This window comes from Ursus americanus, chromosome 10 (genome assembly GCF_024610735.1).
Source record: "Ursus americanus isolate L20-20 chromosome 10, mUrsAme1.1.p, whole genome shotgun sequence".
Lineage (NCBI taxonomy): Eukaryota > Metazoa > Chordata > Mammalia > Carnivora > Ursidae > Ursus > Ursus americanus.
This window is the reverse complement of record NC_142136.1, coordinates 32224903-32246178: the sequence shown is the minus strand read 5'-3', so window position 1 is coordinate 32246178 and position 21276 is coordinate 32224903. Positions and strand designations below refer to the sequence as shown.

Sequence of the window (21276 nt, the reverse complement as noted above, 5' to 3'; positions counted from 1 at the left end):
CGGTTAGGCCGTGGTGAAGGCACGTGCTGGACACATGTGCCTGACGCAGCCTGACGTTTAATTGAGTGTGGCACACGTGTGCGTTAGGAACGTACTCAGCTGTGAGATTTTATGCGAGCAGACATCTGTAGACATGAATTTGAAAAGAACTAGTGCGAAGTGACAACCGTTATAACCAAGGATAGATAATAAAAAGAGTGAGGACATTTATTGAGGTTTTACTACATTACAGGCCATGTGCCAAGTTCTTGCATTCACCAACCCAAGAACAGCATGTATGGGAGCTTCAAACATATGAGCAGGGACGGCAGGAGATGTGCTTTGTGACCTGCCTTCAAATGAGATCATCTGGTCCTATAAATTAACACACTCATAGGCTCCAAGTTTGTGGAAATATTGGTAGGTAACTCACTTATATGTGATTGTGTTATCACCGTAGTTGTATAAAGAGTTAAAATTCATTAAAATGAATCCTAAAGACTTAAAATCTCGGACTCTGTAAGTACCATCTTGAAAAACATCATCAGAGCAGATTTTCTGACACTGGACGCCTACCTTCTCATTCTGAGTTCACAGCTCACAAACTCCCTTTGTTAGCTCACACTGACAGTGAATTGGCTTGGACTTGTGATGTGAATGAATTTCCTGGATGAGGATTGCTTTTTTATCAACTCCCTTCTTCTTGATTAATATTTTCCACAAGTGAGGTTCTTGACACTTTTTATTGTATGTCTTATAAATCACCTATTATCATTAAATTAAATCTTACTTGACATTTTTATACCTAAAACTCTAAACTGATTACTTAAATTCAAGGAGTTGATTATTAAAGAACAAATACATAAATGTGAATCAAACTGTGCGAAACCACAATCTACACACTCTCCATCTGGAAGTGAAGCTGTCACTGTAGGCATGGTTATCACGCGTCATTATCGCGCAGGAGAAATACACACTTCACAGGAAAGTCACACAGTTCAATGGCAGAAGAGATTGGGTGGTCACCAGAAGTTACATTTATTGAGGAGGGCTCAGGTCTTTCAAGTATGTTAACACATCACTCACTCTGTATATAACAGCCCTGAATAGGAACGGAGAGATAATTTAGTCCAAACCCCTTGTTTTCTGGTTAGAAAAAAGATCTACAGAGGTTTGGCGACATGCCCTGGGTCCACCACTCACTAGTGGCAGAGCACAAGCCGTTCTTCAAGCCACCTCTAAACCTATACTCTGTCCTACACTGGAATACCCTTTTTAAAAAATTGCAGGTATTTTTAGGTACACACACCTATGAATATATTTAATAAAGAAAATTTAAACGTTTAATGTGGAGTCCTCTCTCTCTCTCCACAAATATATCCCAGTTGAAACACAGTTCAACCCTGCCTTTTGTCTGATAATGTTCAATTTGTTTATACATAACTTTGAAAACATCCTTAATTTTTCCTTTTTCTGATGAAGCCACTTCAAAAACTTTAACCTTCCAACCTGTCAGTGGATCATTCTGACCTTTACGCCATCTCCAATCCCCCATATTCCTTAGAAGATATTACAGGTAGAGTATGTAAGGATCATGAAGGAATGTTCAGATTAAGCTGCCCTATGCATGGTTTACTTTCTTTTCTTTTTCTTTTTTTTTTTTTAAAGATTTTTATTTATTTATGTGACAGAGAGACAGCCAGCGAGAGAGGGTACAGAGCAGGCGAGTGAGAGAGGAAGAAGCAGACTCCCAGCAGAGGTGCCCGATGTGGGACTCGATCCTGGAACGCCGGGATCACGCCCTGAGCGGAAGGCAGACGCTTTAACGACTGCGCTACCCAGGCGCCCCTGGTTTACTTTCTTTTTAATTAGGCCACAAAATTAAGAAACATTTAGATTAGTACATTTATTAGAATGCTTGCCTACTCTCGCTCTGCACTGTATAACACATATTTTTGTATCTTCTGCCACCAACTAGAGCCACGGTATTCTGCTTTACTCTACTTCTTTAAAACTGGTTTCAAAATGAACAAAGTCTGGTGTTACAAGCATCAGATTTGCTAAAAGGAAAGTACTGATGCTTTTACTCCCCTAAGCTGAGAAGACATTTGAGACAATCTTGAATCTTTTTATTCCCTGTGATAAAGATGGTTTTGCTGGACCCAGGGAGGCCTTCCACAATGATGGCTCATTTCTTGGCATATATTCAATGTTTAATAAATGTGAACTTCCATGAAAGAAATTACTGCAATGCATAGAAAAACCTTAGTTCCCTGGAAATTTTCTTTGAATACAAATATCCTAGGTATCATAGTGGACAGAAAATGAAATCACTCTTGGCATATTAAAGATGATATTCTCTACTTGCCTCCTCCACAAAGTCTAGCATGGTGTCTTCCATATGGCAAATGTTCAAGTATTGAATGAATGAAGTATAGGAATGAAGTAGTTCCCTTTTGACGTTTGTCATGTCATTATGTCGAACAATATAGTCACTCAAAGCAATCTGTAGGAGTACCTTGATGAATCAGTAATGTTTATCTGCTAATTTGATTTTATGATCTTAGTTCTATGCAATATAAAGAAGTAATTGTGATTGCTGGGCACTTCATAAGCACAGAAATATGGAAAGTACTTAAAAGACTCTATAAGCACAAAAATATGGAAAGTACTTAAAAGAGACTCATATCTCTAATCCAGAAGAGATAGAAGGTTGGAGAATTATAAAATATTATGGAGTTACCAAATAAAAGGGCTGTTACTAAAAGAAAAGCTCTTTTCTCATTGGAATGAACCAAGACCTAACCTACCTTTTGGGTTTAAAGTTTATAAATATTTATTTGTGTCTAAAGTTAAAAGATCAAAGAAGTTGTTTCAAAGTTTATGGGGATAAGAAGACAAAGACATACCTAACATGGAACTGGAAAGAAGATAAAAATGACTCTGGCATAAACTGGGCCTTTAATAAGCATATTTTGAATGGATAAAAATTCCTAATTGTTATCTACATTAATTTATCCAGAGGATTATCAGACAAGCAAGTTTATTTTACATATGTAGACAAAAACATGTTGTAACTGAAGTGTTTTTTTTTTTTTCCAAACAAATTATCTGAATAACTGTCTCAAACTTTCTTTTCACTCTGGGTAGAACTCTAGTCTATACACATGACTGTCACTACTCTGTTCATCATCTTATTTTTCTCATCTCCCCCTCACAGAGACATTGCTACATTTGCTTCCTTAAAATCTTGGGTTCCTACTTAAACGCTCATGATCCCTTCCTATTAACCTGCTTCATCCAGGCTTATATGTCCTTTCCACAACTCAAGCAGATCTGTACTCTCTCTAGTTCATTTTTTGCTAAATTGATTAGACTTCTCATTTTCCACCCTCCTCGAACTTCAGAAGGACAGGACCTGGCTGAAAATCACTCTTTCCTATTTTCTTGATGCTTCTCTTAGCCCCTCTGTCCCTTTGATGAACTCTTCCTCCTTCTTCTGACTCCTCACTACAGATCTTCTTCCAAAACCAAGTCCTTGGCATCTTATTCTTCACCATGAAGAATTAAATAGACCGTATTTTAAATAGCAATAGAATGCCTTTAAAAAAAAAAAGACTATCACTACCAAAGGTAGTTGAAGAGGTGGACTGACTAGAGCTCCCATGCACCATAGGTGGGAATATAAAAAGATAATATTACTTTGGAAAACTGTTGGGTAGTTTCTTACAAAGATAAACACACATCTTCCTTTGACCCAGCAATTCCGCTCCTAGATGTTTACCTAAGAGAGATGAAAACATTGTGTCCACCGAAGAGTTGCACATGAATGTTCATACAGCTCATAGAATAGCACAAACTGGAAACAGCCCAAATGTGCACGGAAAAGTGAAGACGTAAAGAAAATGTTACATCTACATAATGGAATACTACTTAGCAATGCAAAAATGTGCAAAATCTCAAAAACACCAAGTGAAAGAAGACTGAAACAAAAGACTATACAACATATAATTCATAAATGAAGGTCTAGAATTAATGATGGTGACAGACACCAGAAAGGGTTGCTTGGGAGTTGGGAGGAAACAGTGAATTTATGGGGGGAGGGGAGGATGCAAGGCAACTTTCTGGGTGGTGGAAATGTTCTGTATCTTGATTTGGGTAGCAGTTACAGAAGTATATGTAATTGTTAAACCCTTTGAACTGTACCCTTAAAATAAAGTATTTCATTGTATACAAATAATACCTAAAAAATAAAAATAAACCTAATAATTGTCCCTATGCCAATAACTCCCTTTCTATATTTCCAGTCCTCTTTCATCAGTTCTAGTTCTAGACCTCCAAACAGGAACAGGACTGCTCCACTGGGGAGTTTCGTTGTATCAAACTCCTCTACCCAGTTAGGTTATTCAGCTCAAAGGCATGGCCATTCCTTCTGCCTTCATCTTACCCTTCCTTCTAGCTAGTTATCACTCAAACTATCCATTATTTCTTTAAAATACATATCAGAAATCCTTTCTCTTCAAGACAGAATGCAGGAAAGAGCACTTTAACATGTAGTGGAAAATTACATCTGATTGGGCACCCTTAGCAACACTCCTTATCAGTTCTCTGATGCCGGCCGACTCACACTTAATTTTCCTGAGTTTTAATTTTCCTCCTCTGTAAACTAAGATAATTCAGATATTGCTGTATTAAAGAACACTGTGAGAAAGATGCATAAAAATAAATTGGGAACTACAAAGCACTACATTTTTAATACAACGCTTAGGGTTATTGTTACTGATACTTATTCAAAAGCCGCCACTGATACCTTGGCCCAGGCCCAGAGTGGCTCATGTCTACACTGCTTCCGTAACTTCCAATATATTCTTCCTGATTTGGGGGCATGTGACCAATTGGTTATTTTTACGACTAATAAGTGAATGCAATCCCTTTTTAGAAAACTAGTATAATCTTGAGCTTCGAAAGATATACATGAGGCAAGATTTATGAAACTCCACATTTATTTCAAAGTACTATCAATCTGGAAGCTTGGGTAAAAATGTAGGTGTAGAAATCCAAAGATATAAACATATTTTTAAAAACCTGGTTGACTTTAGTATGTAAAGAGATTACATAGTTTCAATTCAGTAACTATTTTGTTTGTTTTCTTGAACAATTTCTAATTTTGCTGGATATTCTTATATTATAAAAGATTTACTGGTCTTCTAACTTGACTTGGATCAATAAGCCTTATTAAAAGCTATAGTGAAAAATTAATATTTTAACCTCACAATGTAATCTACCAATAAAAGCTGACAAGAAGATATTTTAAACTCTTGATTTAAAAAAGTCATTTATATTTTCTAATCAATTTTCTTGCTTGCATTTTCCTATCGTATTAGAAAAGTTCCTCTAAATGTACAATTTAAAATTAGTTTTATATTTGCATCTGAAAGTGGGGACTCTATGAGAACAAATCCCATGCTTCCTCTGACTTGTAACAGTGATTACACATATAGAACAAAATGGAAAATAGATGCAGAATTGGAGACTGATACACGTATTGCTAAATAGGAAATTTTAGCTCAAAGATTTTATTTTAAATTCTCTATATAATTTTGCTTTATTTGTGTTTTGTCACTATTGTAGCCCATGGCTATAGAATTCCAGAAATCAGAGGAAAAAGGCAAATAGCTAATGTTATTTTTAGCCATTCTGTATACTATGAGATTAATCAATGTTAATTTAAGTTAAAGACTGACCATAACTACATTTCACAGAATTTGCTTATTCAGCTAGCATCAGCTGCCTAAGCACAACATTTTAATAATACCCTCTATTATACTTAGCAAAAGAACACTTCTGAGTGTATAAACCCTGGAGATAGGAATTTACTCTATGAAATTCAGATACCAAGACATCATAAATGTACTTGTTATTACTGATTTTAAAAAATACATCATTAAGTGAATCTAGGGGGAAGAATTATGAGATCCACCAGAACCACCTAGAAATTTTATCAGAAAACATGACTAAAATTTGCCAAAACATAGTAAATTCGATTTTTAAAATAGGTATATTAGCTTATTTTAATTGCTTCTAGAAACAATAGCCTTTCTTTTCTAAAATGTAAGTATGTTATTCAATACTCTCCTAAAGTTCTGCATCTCCAGGGGAAAATGTGGTCCCTGCTACACTGATGCTAGACTGGGTCGTGTGGCCTTGCGCTGGCCATGGGATGCTGGCAGACGAGTGCTGTGAGCAATGGCTTAAAATGTGTTTGTACAGATGGGGTTTTCCTCTTACACTCTAGCCACTGCCGTGAGAAATACATGACATAGGTCATCTGTTGGGTTTAGAAAAATGAGAGACATGAACATTGCTGCTCCAACAACCTATGGACCTGCCCCAATCAGCTGACGCATGGAAGAAAAGTCAATGCTTTATAGCAATATGCCACAGAGTTCTGGAATGGCCGTCTATACAGCATTATAGTGGTAACAGATGACTGATTTTTTAAAAAAAGAAAAAAAACCCACCTTGACATTGGGTTTGGGGTGGTACCATATTTTTCTTAAGGATTAAACTCTAAGCTTGGTGGCAGGCGATACTGGTTTACTGACTCAGTCCGTCATATTTTTCTTTCCCCTTAGCCATATTCCAATAATTGGGAACATGCAAATCAGTTTTGGTCAATGAGATGCAGGCAGTACAGGGTGGGGCTCCTGGGAAAGCTTTTGAAAAGAGACATAGTAGGGGCACCTGGGTGTCTCAGTTGGTTAAGCGTCTGGCTTTGGCTCAGATCCTGATCCCAGGGTCCTAGGATCGAGCTCCATGTTGGGCTCCCTGCTCAGCGGGGAGCCTGCTTCTCCCTCTCCCTCAGAGCACCCCCCCCCTGCCGTGCTCTCTCCTGCTCGCTCTTTCTCTCAAATAAATAAAATCTTTAAAAAAAATGTGTCACAGTTGGCTGGTACGCTCCTCTGGTTACTTGGTTTGCACTTTTACTTCTTCCCTTCTGACTGGAACAAGGGCTGGATGCCTGAAGATGGAGCCAACTTCATACAACCATTAGGAAGAAAACCACAACTGAAGGGCAACAAAACAGGAAGAGAGAAGACACCTTCAGAACATTCTGAGCACCTCCACCAGCCTGTCCTGTGTATCCTAGACTTCCTGTTACACTAGGAAAAGAAATTCCATGGTTAAGCTCTCTAGTAAGGCTTATTGTTATTTGCAGCCAAAAGTAAGTGATATTTGGAAAGATATGTAGGTGGGTGGGTAGGTAGGTAGGTAAAGAGATTGACAGAAATAATTTTATTCAAGATCCAGAATTTTATCTAGAAGTAGTATCTGACTCAGTCTAATATTAAAAATTACATTGATAAAATGATCCTTTCAGCTAAGAATATATAATTACTTTTAAATTAAGTTTGGGATTCTTTCCTGCACACTAATAATTTTTCAGATAATCAGAAATATTCTCAACATTTGCTGGCATTTTTATCATTACTGACCACACATGGTTTGGGGTTTACTTTTTAAGATTAGCCATGATGCACGATGTTGTACATTTCAGCTGGATGGTGACCCTCAGTTACGCAATCGTGTAAACTGGTGGCAAAATATCATGGTAAAACGTCAGCCTGGTAAGATTCCCTCTTATCCAAGCTATCCTTTTCCATCTGTATTAGATCTTCCTATAGAGCAGCAAGTTCTCCATGAAAACGTGCCCTTCAGTTTTTCACTTCCCTTTGATGCACGTAAGTAAATGTATTCAATGAGATTCAAGTGTGTGGGAAAGTGCTGTAAAGTAAAGGAAAATTATGGTACAATGGCTATAACTCATAAAGAGTAATAAGAAAAGAGAGTGTCTAGAGCGTTTGACTGAAAATAGAAGAGATTATATCCTGGTGAATTGAGTTAATTTCAAATATATTACAGTATGGTTTTCTGTCATGTATACTCTCTCTGACTACATTAATAAATGAAATAGTGATGAATAGTTCTGGGAACTTGTAGCGAAACTTATTAATATTTCAACATTATCACTGAGTATCTATGTCAACACACATCAAAAATGCATGAGAAATGACTACCTATACTCACAAGTTACACCCATTAGGAATATATATGAGATATATAAATGGTGTACATAAATTTGCAATGTGATTATAGGTAGAATATATAGCCAAAAAAAAAGGCTACATAAAGATCTCACGTGGAGAAGTATGTCAAGCAATTAAAAGCATATTAATACCTGCAATCAGTTTGGAGTATATATACTGCATGACCACATGAAATGCCAACATGTTTTAAATTATGAATCATCTTAGAAATTACTAACACTAAAAAAAAAATTTAAACATCAAAGTAGCAAAAATACGTAGCCACTGTCAAATAAAAGTGGCTCATCAATTCTATCCATGATGTAACTTTGGAATCCCCTTAAAATAAAAATAAAAACAAAAAGTTTGGTCTTAAAAAGCCTGATTTCTATTTTTAAATTGATCACCAAGAAGTAGTAAATTCACATTAAAATGAGGCATGGCAGTTTAAAAACAAATCAACACACAGTTAACCCAATAAATTCCAAGTGGTTAGAAAGGCTAAAATTAATCTGTTTATATCTATAGTGTATCAGAAGATGTTCAAGTCAGTTTCGGCCCAGGGTGGGGGGATCAAACTGACTGTGTAGCATTAGGCATAGAGCATAAATCACCTATCAAAGAGATAAGAGACATAAATCACTCTCAAACAGCAACACCTGGGTAGTGGCTTTCATATATGATACGTTCTTTTTTTTACTTTTTAATGATCAAAAAGATTCATGCGCAAAAAGTTCCGAGGATAAGCCCTACTTGGAAAAATAGCTGCATCATTTTTAGGGAAAAAGTACTTAATGGCTACTAGAAGGGGCAGTAATAATAATAATAATAATAATATATTTTATATATAATATATTTTTAAAAACTTTCTAGGCTAATGGATATTTTTCAATCATCAGGGGATACAAAACTACGTTTCAAGAACTCAGGCCAGAAAGAAATACAAAGTAAACAAATGTTTTGAGAGGGAAGATTGGTTTTGCATTTTTTCATTTGCTTTTTGATTCTTGTTTTGGTTAAATAACTGCAGGTTCCCTTAGAAAAAAGAGAATCTGTATCATAGCCTAGAGGGAAAAGTATGAGTGAATAAAAAGGTTCAGTCCTGAGCCCCTCTCTCTAGGGACGGAATGCTGGAATAATTCGTTGGGATCTATGGAGCTCAGTTTCTTCTGTAAGATCAAGGAATTTAAACTAATGCTTATTGTCTGTCTCCTCCCATCCCCACCACTTTCTATATGTCTGTATCTATCTACGTAGCTCTCACTATATAGATATCTACGTGTCTTTATACCCCAAGCTCCTATGTCTAACCGTGGAAACTGTGGACACCTAGGCAGTACTATTCATATCCACAACGATGTAAATAGCACCCTTTGGAATGCACAGTGCTCAACCTGCCCAACCACATGCAGCTTCCTTGAGACAGACATTTGCTGTTCCCACTTAAAGCCCATCCACACCTCCCCACTGTCTACAGAATAAATTCATCCTTCCTGATCAGGTCCCCCCCCACCTCCCCAAGCAGCTTCCTCTCCCATCTCCCTGCTCCACTCACCTCTGCACCAGTCATTATGAACTGCTGCACCCCTACCGCACGTCAATGTTTTTACCTATTCCAGACTGAGTTATGTGTACCCTCTCTGTTCTCTCACTGCAGTCCTTCCTATGCTTTTATCGTCTCGTGCTTTACTTCAGCTCTTACATTGTGGTGCTGAGGTCCCCATGCTAACATACTAGGAATCATTCATCTTGTCCTCAGCATGTAATACAGGGCTGAATAAATTAATTAGCCATTCACCAAATGAATAGATCGCTTACTTTGGTACCTCATGATATAATTCGAATATCAAACTATTGGTCAAACTTGAGCTCACTTGTCTTAATTTAAGGAGGGACAAGCAGTGTCCCATCAAAGCAGATATATGGGACTGTGTGTGATTGCAACAGTCTCGATCTTGGTATTAAACACCCAGGGACTGAGTTATTCAGTGATCATGATTTTTAATTGCTTTTTAGGCGTGGGAGACTGATGGGCTGATGCAGGCTAAGCATACACTTTAGGTTTTAGCTGTGTTCATTCACTGAAAAGCAGCAGCTTTTTCTGAGCTCTTTCAAAAGAAGAGCAACCCAAAAACATTTATCTCCCCTGGCGAGGGAATGAACACCTCTCAGATTGCCCGATCAGGACAGCCTGTATCAGCCACGATAGTCACTGTCAGACAGCTGGAGCTCTACCTGCTGATGTGAATCATAGCTGTTTCTGCGGGAGGACATGAAGCAGGGGCAGGGATCTGAAAATGTCCCAAACATGTTAGGCTTATTAAATAAACCTACAGCTTCTTTTAATGAAAGAAGAATCTAGGAAAGAACAGAGAGGAAAAACTGAAGTCCTTTGACATGCTGAGCTCTCTGGCTTTTTCTCTGGGCACGATCAGCTCAGTTGGGTTCATTCTAATCAGCAGATGAGGAGAGAGACATGATCCAAGTACTCTCAAATCTTTCAGTCAAGGGGTGCAAAAGAAGATGACACAGGACGATTTTAACCCTTGGACAAACTTTTCCTTTTATAGACTGACAGAAAGCAATTCTATAAGAAATGTTCATTTTGGGGGTTTGGGAATGTCAGCATGTATGTGTATATTAAAACACACTTGAAACCACGTTTTTCCCAACAATAATTTCTTTAAATAAAATAGTACCAGTGAAGTTTACATGAAAAACGCTAATATGTTCGTATTTTATTTCCTCACACTTCAATATAATGTGTGTGATTTATAGAAGAGGAATAGATTTTTTAAAAAATTCTGAGAAGGTACTTGATAGAATTATTTCCCTCGTATCAGATTATATTTAAAGTAACAATGAGTTTAAAGATGAAAAAATACGAAATTATTTCTGGTACTTGAAGTTCAAAAAACTTTGCTAATTTTAGATAGTTGGCAGTTTAGAGATATTAAAGCCACAACATAAAGACAGAAGCTGTCTTCACAAAGGAATATGGGTTTATAGTCAGACAAACTTGGAAATGAATATGAGCTCTGTAAATTACAGTTGCAGGACCTCTGGGGATAGAGTAAACCGCTCTGGGCTTCCATTTCTTTATCTCCAGGATAAAAGCAGGATCACAGGGCAAATTAAATGAAAACTACATGAGCTTTCATAGTATCTGCCAAAAAGTAGGCTGTCAGTTATAATTCCTTTGTTTTCGCTTTCTTCCTCATCTCTTGTACTGTTCTCTACTGTAATTTTATTTAATTTTTATTTTTATTTTTTTAAAGATTTTATTTATTTATTCGACAGAGATAGAGACAGCCAGCGAGAGAGGGAACACAAGCAGGGGGAGTGGGAGAGGAAGAAGCAGGCTCATAGCGGAGGAGCCTGATGTGGGGCTGGATCCCAGAACGCCGGGATCATGCCCTGAGCCAAAGGCAGACGCTTAACCGCTGTGCCACCCAGGCGCCCCTCTACTGTAATTTTAAAAGACATTAACACAATCATACAGGAGGGCATTAATAGAAACTTCAAGAAGTTCAGAACAAGAAAACTGAAAACAAAACCTAAAATACCACTCAAGGGGCGCCTGGGTAGCGCAGTTGTTAAAGCGTCTGCCTTCGGCTCAGGGCGTGATCCCGGCTTACCGGGATCGAGTCCCACATCGGGCTCCTCCGCTATGAGCCTGCTTCTTCCTCTCCCACTCCCCCTGCTGTGTTCCCTCTCTCGATGGCTGTCTCTCTGTCACATAAATAAATAAAATCTTTAAAAAAATAAAATAAAATAAAATACCACTCAAGATTTCTGACCCTTTAAAAAAAAAAAAAGCTTTATTTATTTTTGAGAGACAGAGAAAGAGTGATTGAGCACTGGGTGGGGTGGGGTGGGGTGGGGTGGGGAAAAGACAAGAGGGAGAGAGAATCAAAGCAGGCTCCATACCCAGCACAGAGCCTGACTCGGGGCTGCATCTTGACCCTGACATCACGACCTGAGCAGAAACCAAGAGTAGATGCCTAACCGACTGCACCAAGATTTCTGACCTTTTCTTTTCTTCTTCTTCTTTTTTTAATCACTAAATGCACTTTTCTAAATTAAGAACCATGATGTTTGAACTAGTAACAAAGTTTGAAATAACAATAGGATCTCTCACTTCCTACCATATCTGTTCTTTCAAAGATAATTTAAGAGAAAATGTACTAAAGATAGCACTCTTCATCTCCAGAAACTCAAGCAGTTTTTGAGAAGGGACCTTCACATGAGCAAATACCCAGCTGACCCTTGAACAACACTGGGCTTAGGGATGCTGACTCGCTCACTGTGCAGTCAAAAATCCACAGGTAACTTTTGACTCCCCCCAAACATAACTACTAATAGCCTACTGTTGACTGGAAGCCTTGTCAATAACAAAACCCGTCAATTAATACATATTTTGCATATGTATTACATACTGTATCCTTGCAATGAAGTATGCCAAAGAAAACAATATTAAGAAAATCATCAGGAAGAGAAAATAAATTTAAAGTATTCCACTGTATTTAGTTGAAAAAAAAATCTCTTTTTCCAAACACTTATTTCATAATTATGTTATGTGCAATGGACCTGCACAATTCAACCCTGTGTTCAAAGGTCAATTGTAATAAAAACAGGGGGAGGAAGACAGTGAAGTGTTTTGATTAGCTTAAATGTACTTGACAATGAACCATTTAAAAAGAATATCCTTTTATCAAGTAGCAAGTATCAGGGAAGCTAGCCAAAGCAAAAGGTTGCTAATGCTACTAATTTTGTTGCTTTTCTTCCCTCTGAGAGTTAATAAAGATCAGAGAGGGTAGGCTCCTCAGATACGGTGTGAGTTAAACAGTACCATGCATGTACAGTGCTCAAAGGGCTGGCACTGGGTAACACAGGTATATCTCCTTAGCAACTGCATCTGCTTCCCTCACCCTCCACTCTACCCTTTCCCATCTCGCTCTTACTGAAAGTATTGTACAGGATTCCTGCGCTATCCAAGTAGAACATTCCCATGAAACCTTTCGTAAGCCAAAATGGCGTAGAGTGAAGAGGCAATGACCATTAACTTATATGGAAAAGTTTTTGAGTATTCCCAGACCCCCCAAAATAACCTCTCTTAGGCCTTTGTGATGCCTTAGGACATACCTTACTAACGGAGGCACACAACAAATTGAGATAAAGTAAGGCGGCTCACAGACCAGCTCAAAGCTCTGGTAGCTTGGTGCAGAGATGCTGGGTGTGGTTCCCAGGGAGGGAGCCTGGAGGGGCTGCTCTCCGTGCTTGGAGTATATGCTGCCTCTCTAAGGGCTTACTGCAAAAAAAATACTGAACCCTATTTTTGCTGTTCACCTTCTTTTGTAAAGATGGCTTTCTTTCAGTTAGCAAAAATAGGTCTTTTGTAAAAGCAAAGCGGCGTAATGAGAACTTCTGGAAGTGGAGGGATGCCTGTGTCTAGATCCTTATTCTTTTAGTTTAAGGCTTGTTCCTGGTTACACTGAAATTTCTCTCAGGAGATAGTCTCATTCACTTACAGTTTAGTTTGTACGAAGTTGATTAATCTACTCCTGTTAACAAATGAGGAGTATGAGTGTTTGGAATTAGAGAAAAAGAATTATAAAGGGGTACAGAAATTAGAGGGTCTGGGTAACACAGCCAAACTGTACCTATTTAAAAAAATATCATTGTTTTGCCTGGAGTGAGAGTTAATTACAATAATTTGCTCTAATCATGTGCCTGTACTTCTCTTTTTCCAAACACTTATTTCATAATTATGTTTGTCAAGTTGTTAAGGGTAATGACCCTATTTTACCATCGGGGGGAAAAAAAAACCCAGACCAAAACAAAACAGATGTTCTATGAATTGCTGGAAGTTGGCGTTGTCAGAATTACTGAACACGCGGTTTCTGACTTGGACAGTATCTGCACAATTACAACAAGAAAAGGGCAGAGCCTGTGTGTGGGCCTCTCTGTGGTTTTTTCCATTGTATTTGAATTCACTGATCCTGAGCCGATAAACGATAATCAAGCGAATTAATGAAAATGGTTGAAATGATTAGTTCAAGCACAGTTCAGAAACCTCACTCTATAAATCTATATACATCAAAGTGGCCTCAGGTTCCCACTCTAGTACCAAGCGATGTTCTTTTTTATTTAAAGACAGGAAAATCTGAATACGTGGCAGGGAGGATGCAATTTTGGCTAACCACCTCTGCATTTCAAATCAAAGGAAACATTTCTTAAACTAAAGGATTAAAAGTTCATTTTAAAAACAAGTAGAACACAAGGGCACCTGGGTGACAAAGTCAGTTAAGCATGCAACTCTTGATTTCATCTCAGATCATGATCTCGGGGTCCTGAGATCCAGCCCCCGTGGCAGGCTCTGTGCTCAGCCTTTGCCCTCTCCCTCTCTCTCTCTCTCTGCCCTCCCCACCCACCCCCCAGAATAAATAAATCTTTAAAAAAAAAAAAGCCAGTAAAATGCATAACAGGCATTTAGAAAAAAAATATGTTAGTATATTAAGGTTTAGGCTATGTAGATATACCAATGTCAATAAAGTCAGTCACCTAATTAAAAACTCAAACTATAATGATTATTGACAAGACTATGAACCTTAATGGGAAAGAAGACAAAGAAGAGAATCCACCCCTCCGGTTAGCATCTTGTCGTAGGGACAGGTCAAGGACAAGGCATTTTCAACCATTCCCGAATATGTTCCTTCCTCGTCTTCCTCTTCTCCTTGATTGAAGCTGCACTGGTGGCCAATGAATTAAGAGGCCAGCCATTGAACCCTTCCTAAACCATGACTCCTTTCACCGTTGACTGGAAAGCCAAATGTGTACTGGTCGCCCACGGCTTTTAAAGTGTGCTACCTCTAATAAACATAAACCTTTGATGTCCTTGCCTCTCTACCCATAGACATACTTCTCAATCTCACTCTCTCAAGAAAGTTTTGCAAGCACAGGGAAGTACAGGTGTCTTCTGAAATCCTCTCATCTTGCATATGCAAAGCTGGTGTTTTACACTTTCTTTAATGCATTATTTTATTGATTGTTCTACCCTGGAAATTTCTGTTTGACAGCTTTTGAGTTAATAGAAGGCATCAAGACCCAAAGGCAGATAGAAAAAGAGAAAACAGGAAATCACTAATAGCAATATGTATTAAAGAATCAAGGAGAAACTAAGAGAGGAGCAGAAAGACATGCTGACAACTGTATACATTGAAAGTTAACTTTGGGTAAACCCAAGTACACATTTTGTTTTAAGTGTCTAACAAGGATTATATACCTATTTGTCCCAGAATAAAATTTTCCTCAGTATATTACTGTAAGTTTTGAAATACACCCATATTTAAGAGGTCTCTACAGAGCATTCTTTTTGCTTCAGCTAATGCTATCTTCTCACTTCCCGGTGTTTACATACACACACTGCGTCTTGAATGAGACTTAATTAACTATTGATGGGTCCTGGCGTTCCAGGGCTTCCCAGGTGACGGCTCAGTATTCTTTACTAATCGTTTAATGAAAACACTTACATGAATAATGAATCTGGCATTTCCCTAGATACACAGGCAACTTTTGTAATAGTAATAAAGGCAGGCATATGCAGTTATACAAGATACTGTGGCTTGAAAATGTTTTCACAAAGCAAGCCAGTGAGGTTAGGCTGCAAAGGAGGCTCCAGTTCCTGAGGCTGCTAGTAAACGTTTCACATGAAAATACACTATATATTATAAGCACATAATATTAAAAGCAAAAAAATACAGTTATGTTTAAAAAGTTAATATCATTATTTGCTATCTAAGTCCCCCAAAAAGTAAACATAATTTAGATTTTCATAATCATAGTTCCCAACTTTAAGGTTTGAATTAAAAGAAACACACCCACCTGTGTAAACACACGCGCGCTCACACACGCAAATTATACGTGTATTATAATGATACAGGAAAACAATATGACTAAAATGTCTCTGAAACCTACTATTCATCTTAGAACTGAAACTTGTCATCATTGAGTCTCATTTTAAAGATGGATCTTAAGATTTAGGTCACACAAAACCATATTAACTGTGCTGATCACTGAATTAGTGATGAGGTGACTCAGCATGACACCATTTTAAACATGACTTCAGCAACCCCGTTGATTCGATGCCTGTCTTGGCTCAAATGAACATTTGCTTTGGAGAAACTAAGTGACTACAACCAGTTATTTGAACAAAGGAGGGAAAAGAGGCTTTTTACAGGTGTTGAAGTGAAAGAATATTATTGGAAACAAACACGACAGTTACTCTCAGGGAAAGATCTGTTTTGGGAGTCAGAAGTCCAAAACTTTGTCTTGCTACTACTCATTATATGACTTTGGAGGAGTCATTTAACTTCTCTGATTCTGAGTGTCTTCATTTGTACAATTAGAATAACAGTATTTGCCACACTTTAATTTCCTAGTTGTCATATACTATACACTATTACTATAATTATAATGCTAATTCCATAGTTAATTGAAGCCTTCTATGTACCAAAACACTGTGACTTGATTTTTATATCTTATAAACTGTATTACATCCTCATAACAGGGCTATAAGTATTCTGATTTTCTTATACAGATGAAGAAACATCTCAGAGTGGTTAAATAACTTGCCGAAAGTCACACAACCACCAAGAGCTCAAATGTAAATTTGAATTCAGATCTTTCGGACTCCAAATTTCATTTTAAATCCATTATATCCTATTTCCCCTAATATACCATATATATTTGTATGTGTGCACAAACATATATCATATAAATATTATATATGTATTATCTATAGAACATAGAAACATACTACTCATTTTACACACACAGACACACATACGCTTTAAATTCCAAAACGCCATACTAAAGTGTGTGTGTGTTGTTTAAAGATTTCAAAGACTAATACACGGAGCAGAGTCAGTACTTAGTATTTGCGAAAAGGAATTAAAATATGGGAAGTGACTAAGATCATCTTGAGTGAACTGCTAACTCATGTGTCAGCAACAACAGTGGCTATTGAAATCCTACTCTTATGGAAGAGAATGTTATTAAAAATTATTCCAGAGAAAAAAATATACAAGGACTAGCCACAGGTTCAATTCTAGATACAGAATCGACAATGATAGAAAAGCAACTATCTTCGATTAACAAGGATGAAATCGAACTCTATGGTCTGGATAAAAGGAGAGAGAAAAGATCTCTTTAAAAATTACACATGATTCTGATGTTTCAAAGTGGTGAAACATCATCTTCCAAATTTAAAATTTCAAAAAAACTGTTCTGTACTTTCCTATCAAAACAAGATCGTAATACTTGCCATATTTTATTTCTCTTGACTGTTGTATATGAATAATAACAACGATGACGATAATATGGATGGTGACATTCAAAAAGAACAATGTATTTTTTTCAGAGTTAAAGAGAAGAGGTAGGAGGGTGTTAGGAGAGATGCACAGGAGCCTCATTTCTAACAAAAGCATAGATTTTCAACTACGTAAAACACTTCACACTTTCCCCTAATCTGCTCCCAAAGAACATAAGCCTGGCTGGAAGGACGCTGACGCGTGAGCTCGTTCCGAGCTAGAATGACAAGTCCTGGGAACAGGAGGTACTGCTGTTTCCATTACCCGCTGAGCACCTTGGCGAGTCTTAGTTCATCCTGAGAACGCGGTACTTACTCTTGTACTGCTCTGGCTATGGAAAGGGCCGTGGATCCAGTCTCATTAACGCTATCTAAGGTCACATTTGGCAGGTCATCATCGTCACTGTCACTTTTACTTTGTCTGGGAGATAGGCCTCGGGGGTCCATTTGTGCTGGGAAAAAAAGGCATATATAATGAATTAAAATTAGTGTGCAGAAAGTTAACCTTGTCCTGGACCAACATCAAGCACGGCATCTCTCTTCTGTGTCTATCACGCACTTGGAATTCTCTAGAAATCCCAGGAATTCGTGAAAGTGGTGCATTTTATGTACTGAGCATTTACTGACTTTTCTCCCTTGTTCGTTTGATTTACAGAATCTCCATCAGCTCTCAACAGTTTCAGGGGACGATTACAGAATAGAAACTATAAAATCCACAATATTACGAACTCCTGAGTGGTCAAGAAGCTGATTAGGTAGTTCGTGAGTTACTGTGCAACCCCCTGGCTCTTCCTTCTTGCTTCTGCTGCCAGAGTTCTGGCCATTTCACTGCTCGTTAGCACATTCCCTGGAAGGTGGAGAGCCAAGGGAGAGGAGATTTTATCTGCCTATAGCTCTCTTAATAAGCTTAAAGAAGAACAAGGTTTACAAGACTAACACAAAGTTTTAGGTATTTTTCATACTTCAGTGAATGCTGTCTCACAGTTCATTACTGTTCTAAGTGGAGATCTGAGTGCACAAAAATGACAGAAGTAGCAGCATTTTAAATATGTTTTATGTGCTAGAGAGTGTTCATCTCTGTTCCGATTTCATTTTTCAGAAAGGCATTTCTAGATACGATTCTCCTCCCACCGTGAACGTGCCAACAAAGCAAGCAATAGCCTGATGTTCTGTGACCCCTGTTCACCGGGACCATCGGATCCTTTCAAATGAAAGGATTACCATCAACATTTAATGTGTGAATGCATATTTTTAAAATTCAGATTTCAGTTCCACTTCCTCCTACGAACAGTTTTAGCATCCACTGCCGTCTAGGATTTCCATCAGCCCTCACCTCAAGCACAAAATAAGCACACCTTCTAAATTAAAAGTATTGCGCAAGCTATGCAATTGCATTATTAAAATATATGACTTCAGCCCTAGCCAGCTGCAGCCAGACTGCTGCTCTTCAAAGCTGCCTACGAGAGATTTCTAAAACCACCACTGCTTGCAAAGGAAAGCAAAATGCACTTAAAATCGTGATTACGATCACATCTGGGTACACTTATAATTTCTTTTTTTCCCCTCAAATCATTTCTTTGTTACTGAAAATTGTACATTAGGTAGAAACACTGGGAAATGTTGATATTTCACCATTTTTTTTTACCCACAAAAAGACAACTTCTTGTGATTCTACCTAGTACTTACAATACGAATAGAAAAACCTAAAGCATTCCAACGTATTTCTAACTAAACTTGGTTAAGAAGGAAATTTTATCTGTTGAATCTACTTGCCTTAGTGTATTTGACATACCTTCTGCCTGTAAATATAAACATACCAAAATGTATTTTTAACAAAGGGAGTGCTTCGTAAATGTTAGTTGAAAAAGAAAATAATTCAAATAATCTAAAGCAGTGGTCCTCAACCAAGGAGAAAATCGCCCCCCTTCCCCCAAGAGACATTTGGCAACATCTGGCTTGTCACAATCTGATTTGTCATGACTCCAGGGGAAGGGGATGCTCCTGGCACCTAGTGGGCACGAGTCAAAGATGGCGCTAGATATCCTACAATACACAGGATAATCAGTCCCCCGTGACAGGGAATTATCCAGTCTGAAATGTCAAAAGCACCCACGCTGAGAAACTATGATGTAGAGATTTAAGAGTCTGGGGATACAAAATTGTCACATCTTACGACTTTCAGTTGTGTAACTATGTTATAGTTTTAGAGCCACCAGCCGATAAAATAAACTATATGTTGGATTATTGATATTTTCTGGCCCTGTCCTCAAATAAAACAAATCACCGTCATATGACTCAGCACTCACAACTTCTCCCAAAACGCAGCATGCACTTTCTCAAATGCCAGGAATCATGCAGTGACACTCATTAAGAGCTTTTGAATGTTGTCTTTGTCTGACACAAAACATTGTTTATTTTCCATCTGATCTCTAAAGAAGATTCCCTAGAAGACGGATGTTGGAGAAACACTTCGTAGAGGAAAGTATCCAGTTCCACAAACATCTGATAACAGAGAGCTACGTAAGCATTCAGTCACTCCAAAGGCACTGAAAGTGCCCAATCATTTAGGATTTATTTTGACTGCAGGCAACAGCAACTGACTCAGGCCAACTTATATTAAGCAGAATGTGTTGGAAAGATATCGAGCAGCACACAGAATGGAAGGTAAAGATGAACAATGATCACTCAAGTAGCACAACACACAGGAATGATATAGGCATTTCAACCAGGAATTCATAGATAGCTTCTTTTTGGGCAACCCTATTGTAGAATGATTTATTTGACAGTCGTTCATGACTACTCAAATTCTGCCAAGAAAATGAGTATCAGATCTATCTAGGCTTCCAAATCACATATTGTGTGGTGTTACATATGCCTGTAAATGTCAGCAACTTAACATTTAAAGTTGTTGAAACATCATGCACTAGGACTCCTTTGCCAAGATACCAAATTAACAAACAGCTAAAGAACAGAGACTATCCCGGTGGTCCCATTTTGTCCAAGAGAACTAGAGCTTTCATGGATAAGTAATACAACTCAGGGAAGACACAGGCAGTTAACCAATAAGCAATCTGGCTCTGAGAGCTAAAGTCTAATTGTAATAATGATTCCAAATAACTGGTGGGAGAGTTGATCATCTAAATTATGTTATGTTTATATCTTAATGAAAGTTTAAAATATGTTAAATATGATATCTTTTTTGATGCACTTTTCAGGAACATCATAATTGAGGACTTCTTTCCAATATTTTCAATAAATATTATGAAATACATCTGCTACCATCATGCTGGGAAATTTCTTTTTACCCATACCTTCAGCCAAGCTGAGGAAGTAATTAGAAAGGCTTTTTAAAATCTGCATTGCTGATTAGGTCAGATGATTAGCTTATCTACATACTTGCATAATTCTACTCTATTTTTATTAAATGTGGGATAGGAACATCTACCCTAGTTAACCTCCATTAGTCTTTGAGTTCCTCAGTCATTTCAGAAGCACTGATTCTCTGGGGGCACCCATTCAGAGAAAATGGAAATGTTACCTAGGCACCAGAACCAAAAACATCTACTTCCCAAAGTAAGAGAGCAGCAAATCAAGTATAAGCATCTGAAAAGAATGAAAATTTGAGATTTTGTTCTTTTTGAATGAGAAAGGGATGAGACAGCTTTGGGTATCCCAGCTCATTGCTGACAGAGGGGGGCGGGGGAGGGCGGGGATGGTGATACTGTGTGAGTCTCCGACACGTGACGAAATCCCTACAAAGCTAACTGCAGAACCCTAACACCTGCAGGTGAACGGATCTACTCGAATTTTCAAATATGTACCTACAATAAACCGTTCCTG

General features: G+C 37.9%; 1 protein-coding gene across 10 annotated transcripts in view; it reads right to left on the bottom strand.

The window, feature by feature from the left end:
• The window catches only part of KLF12 (KLF transcription factor 12), a 420803-nt gene that overhangs the window by 97959 nt on the left and 301568 nt on the right, over positions 1-21276 (bottom strand). For all 10 annotated transcript variants that reach the window (XM_087865095.1, XM_087865097.1, XM_045811080.2 and 7 more), the window contains one exon: positions 17753-17888. In XM_087865095.1, the coding sequence (XP_087721221.1) occupies positions 17753-17888 (136 nt within the window). The remainder of the gene's footprint in view (positions 1-17752; positions 17889-21276) is intronic.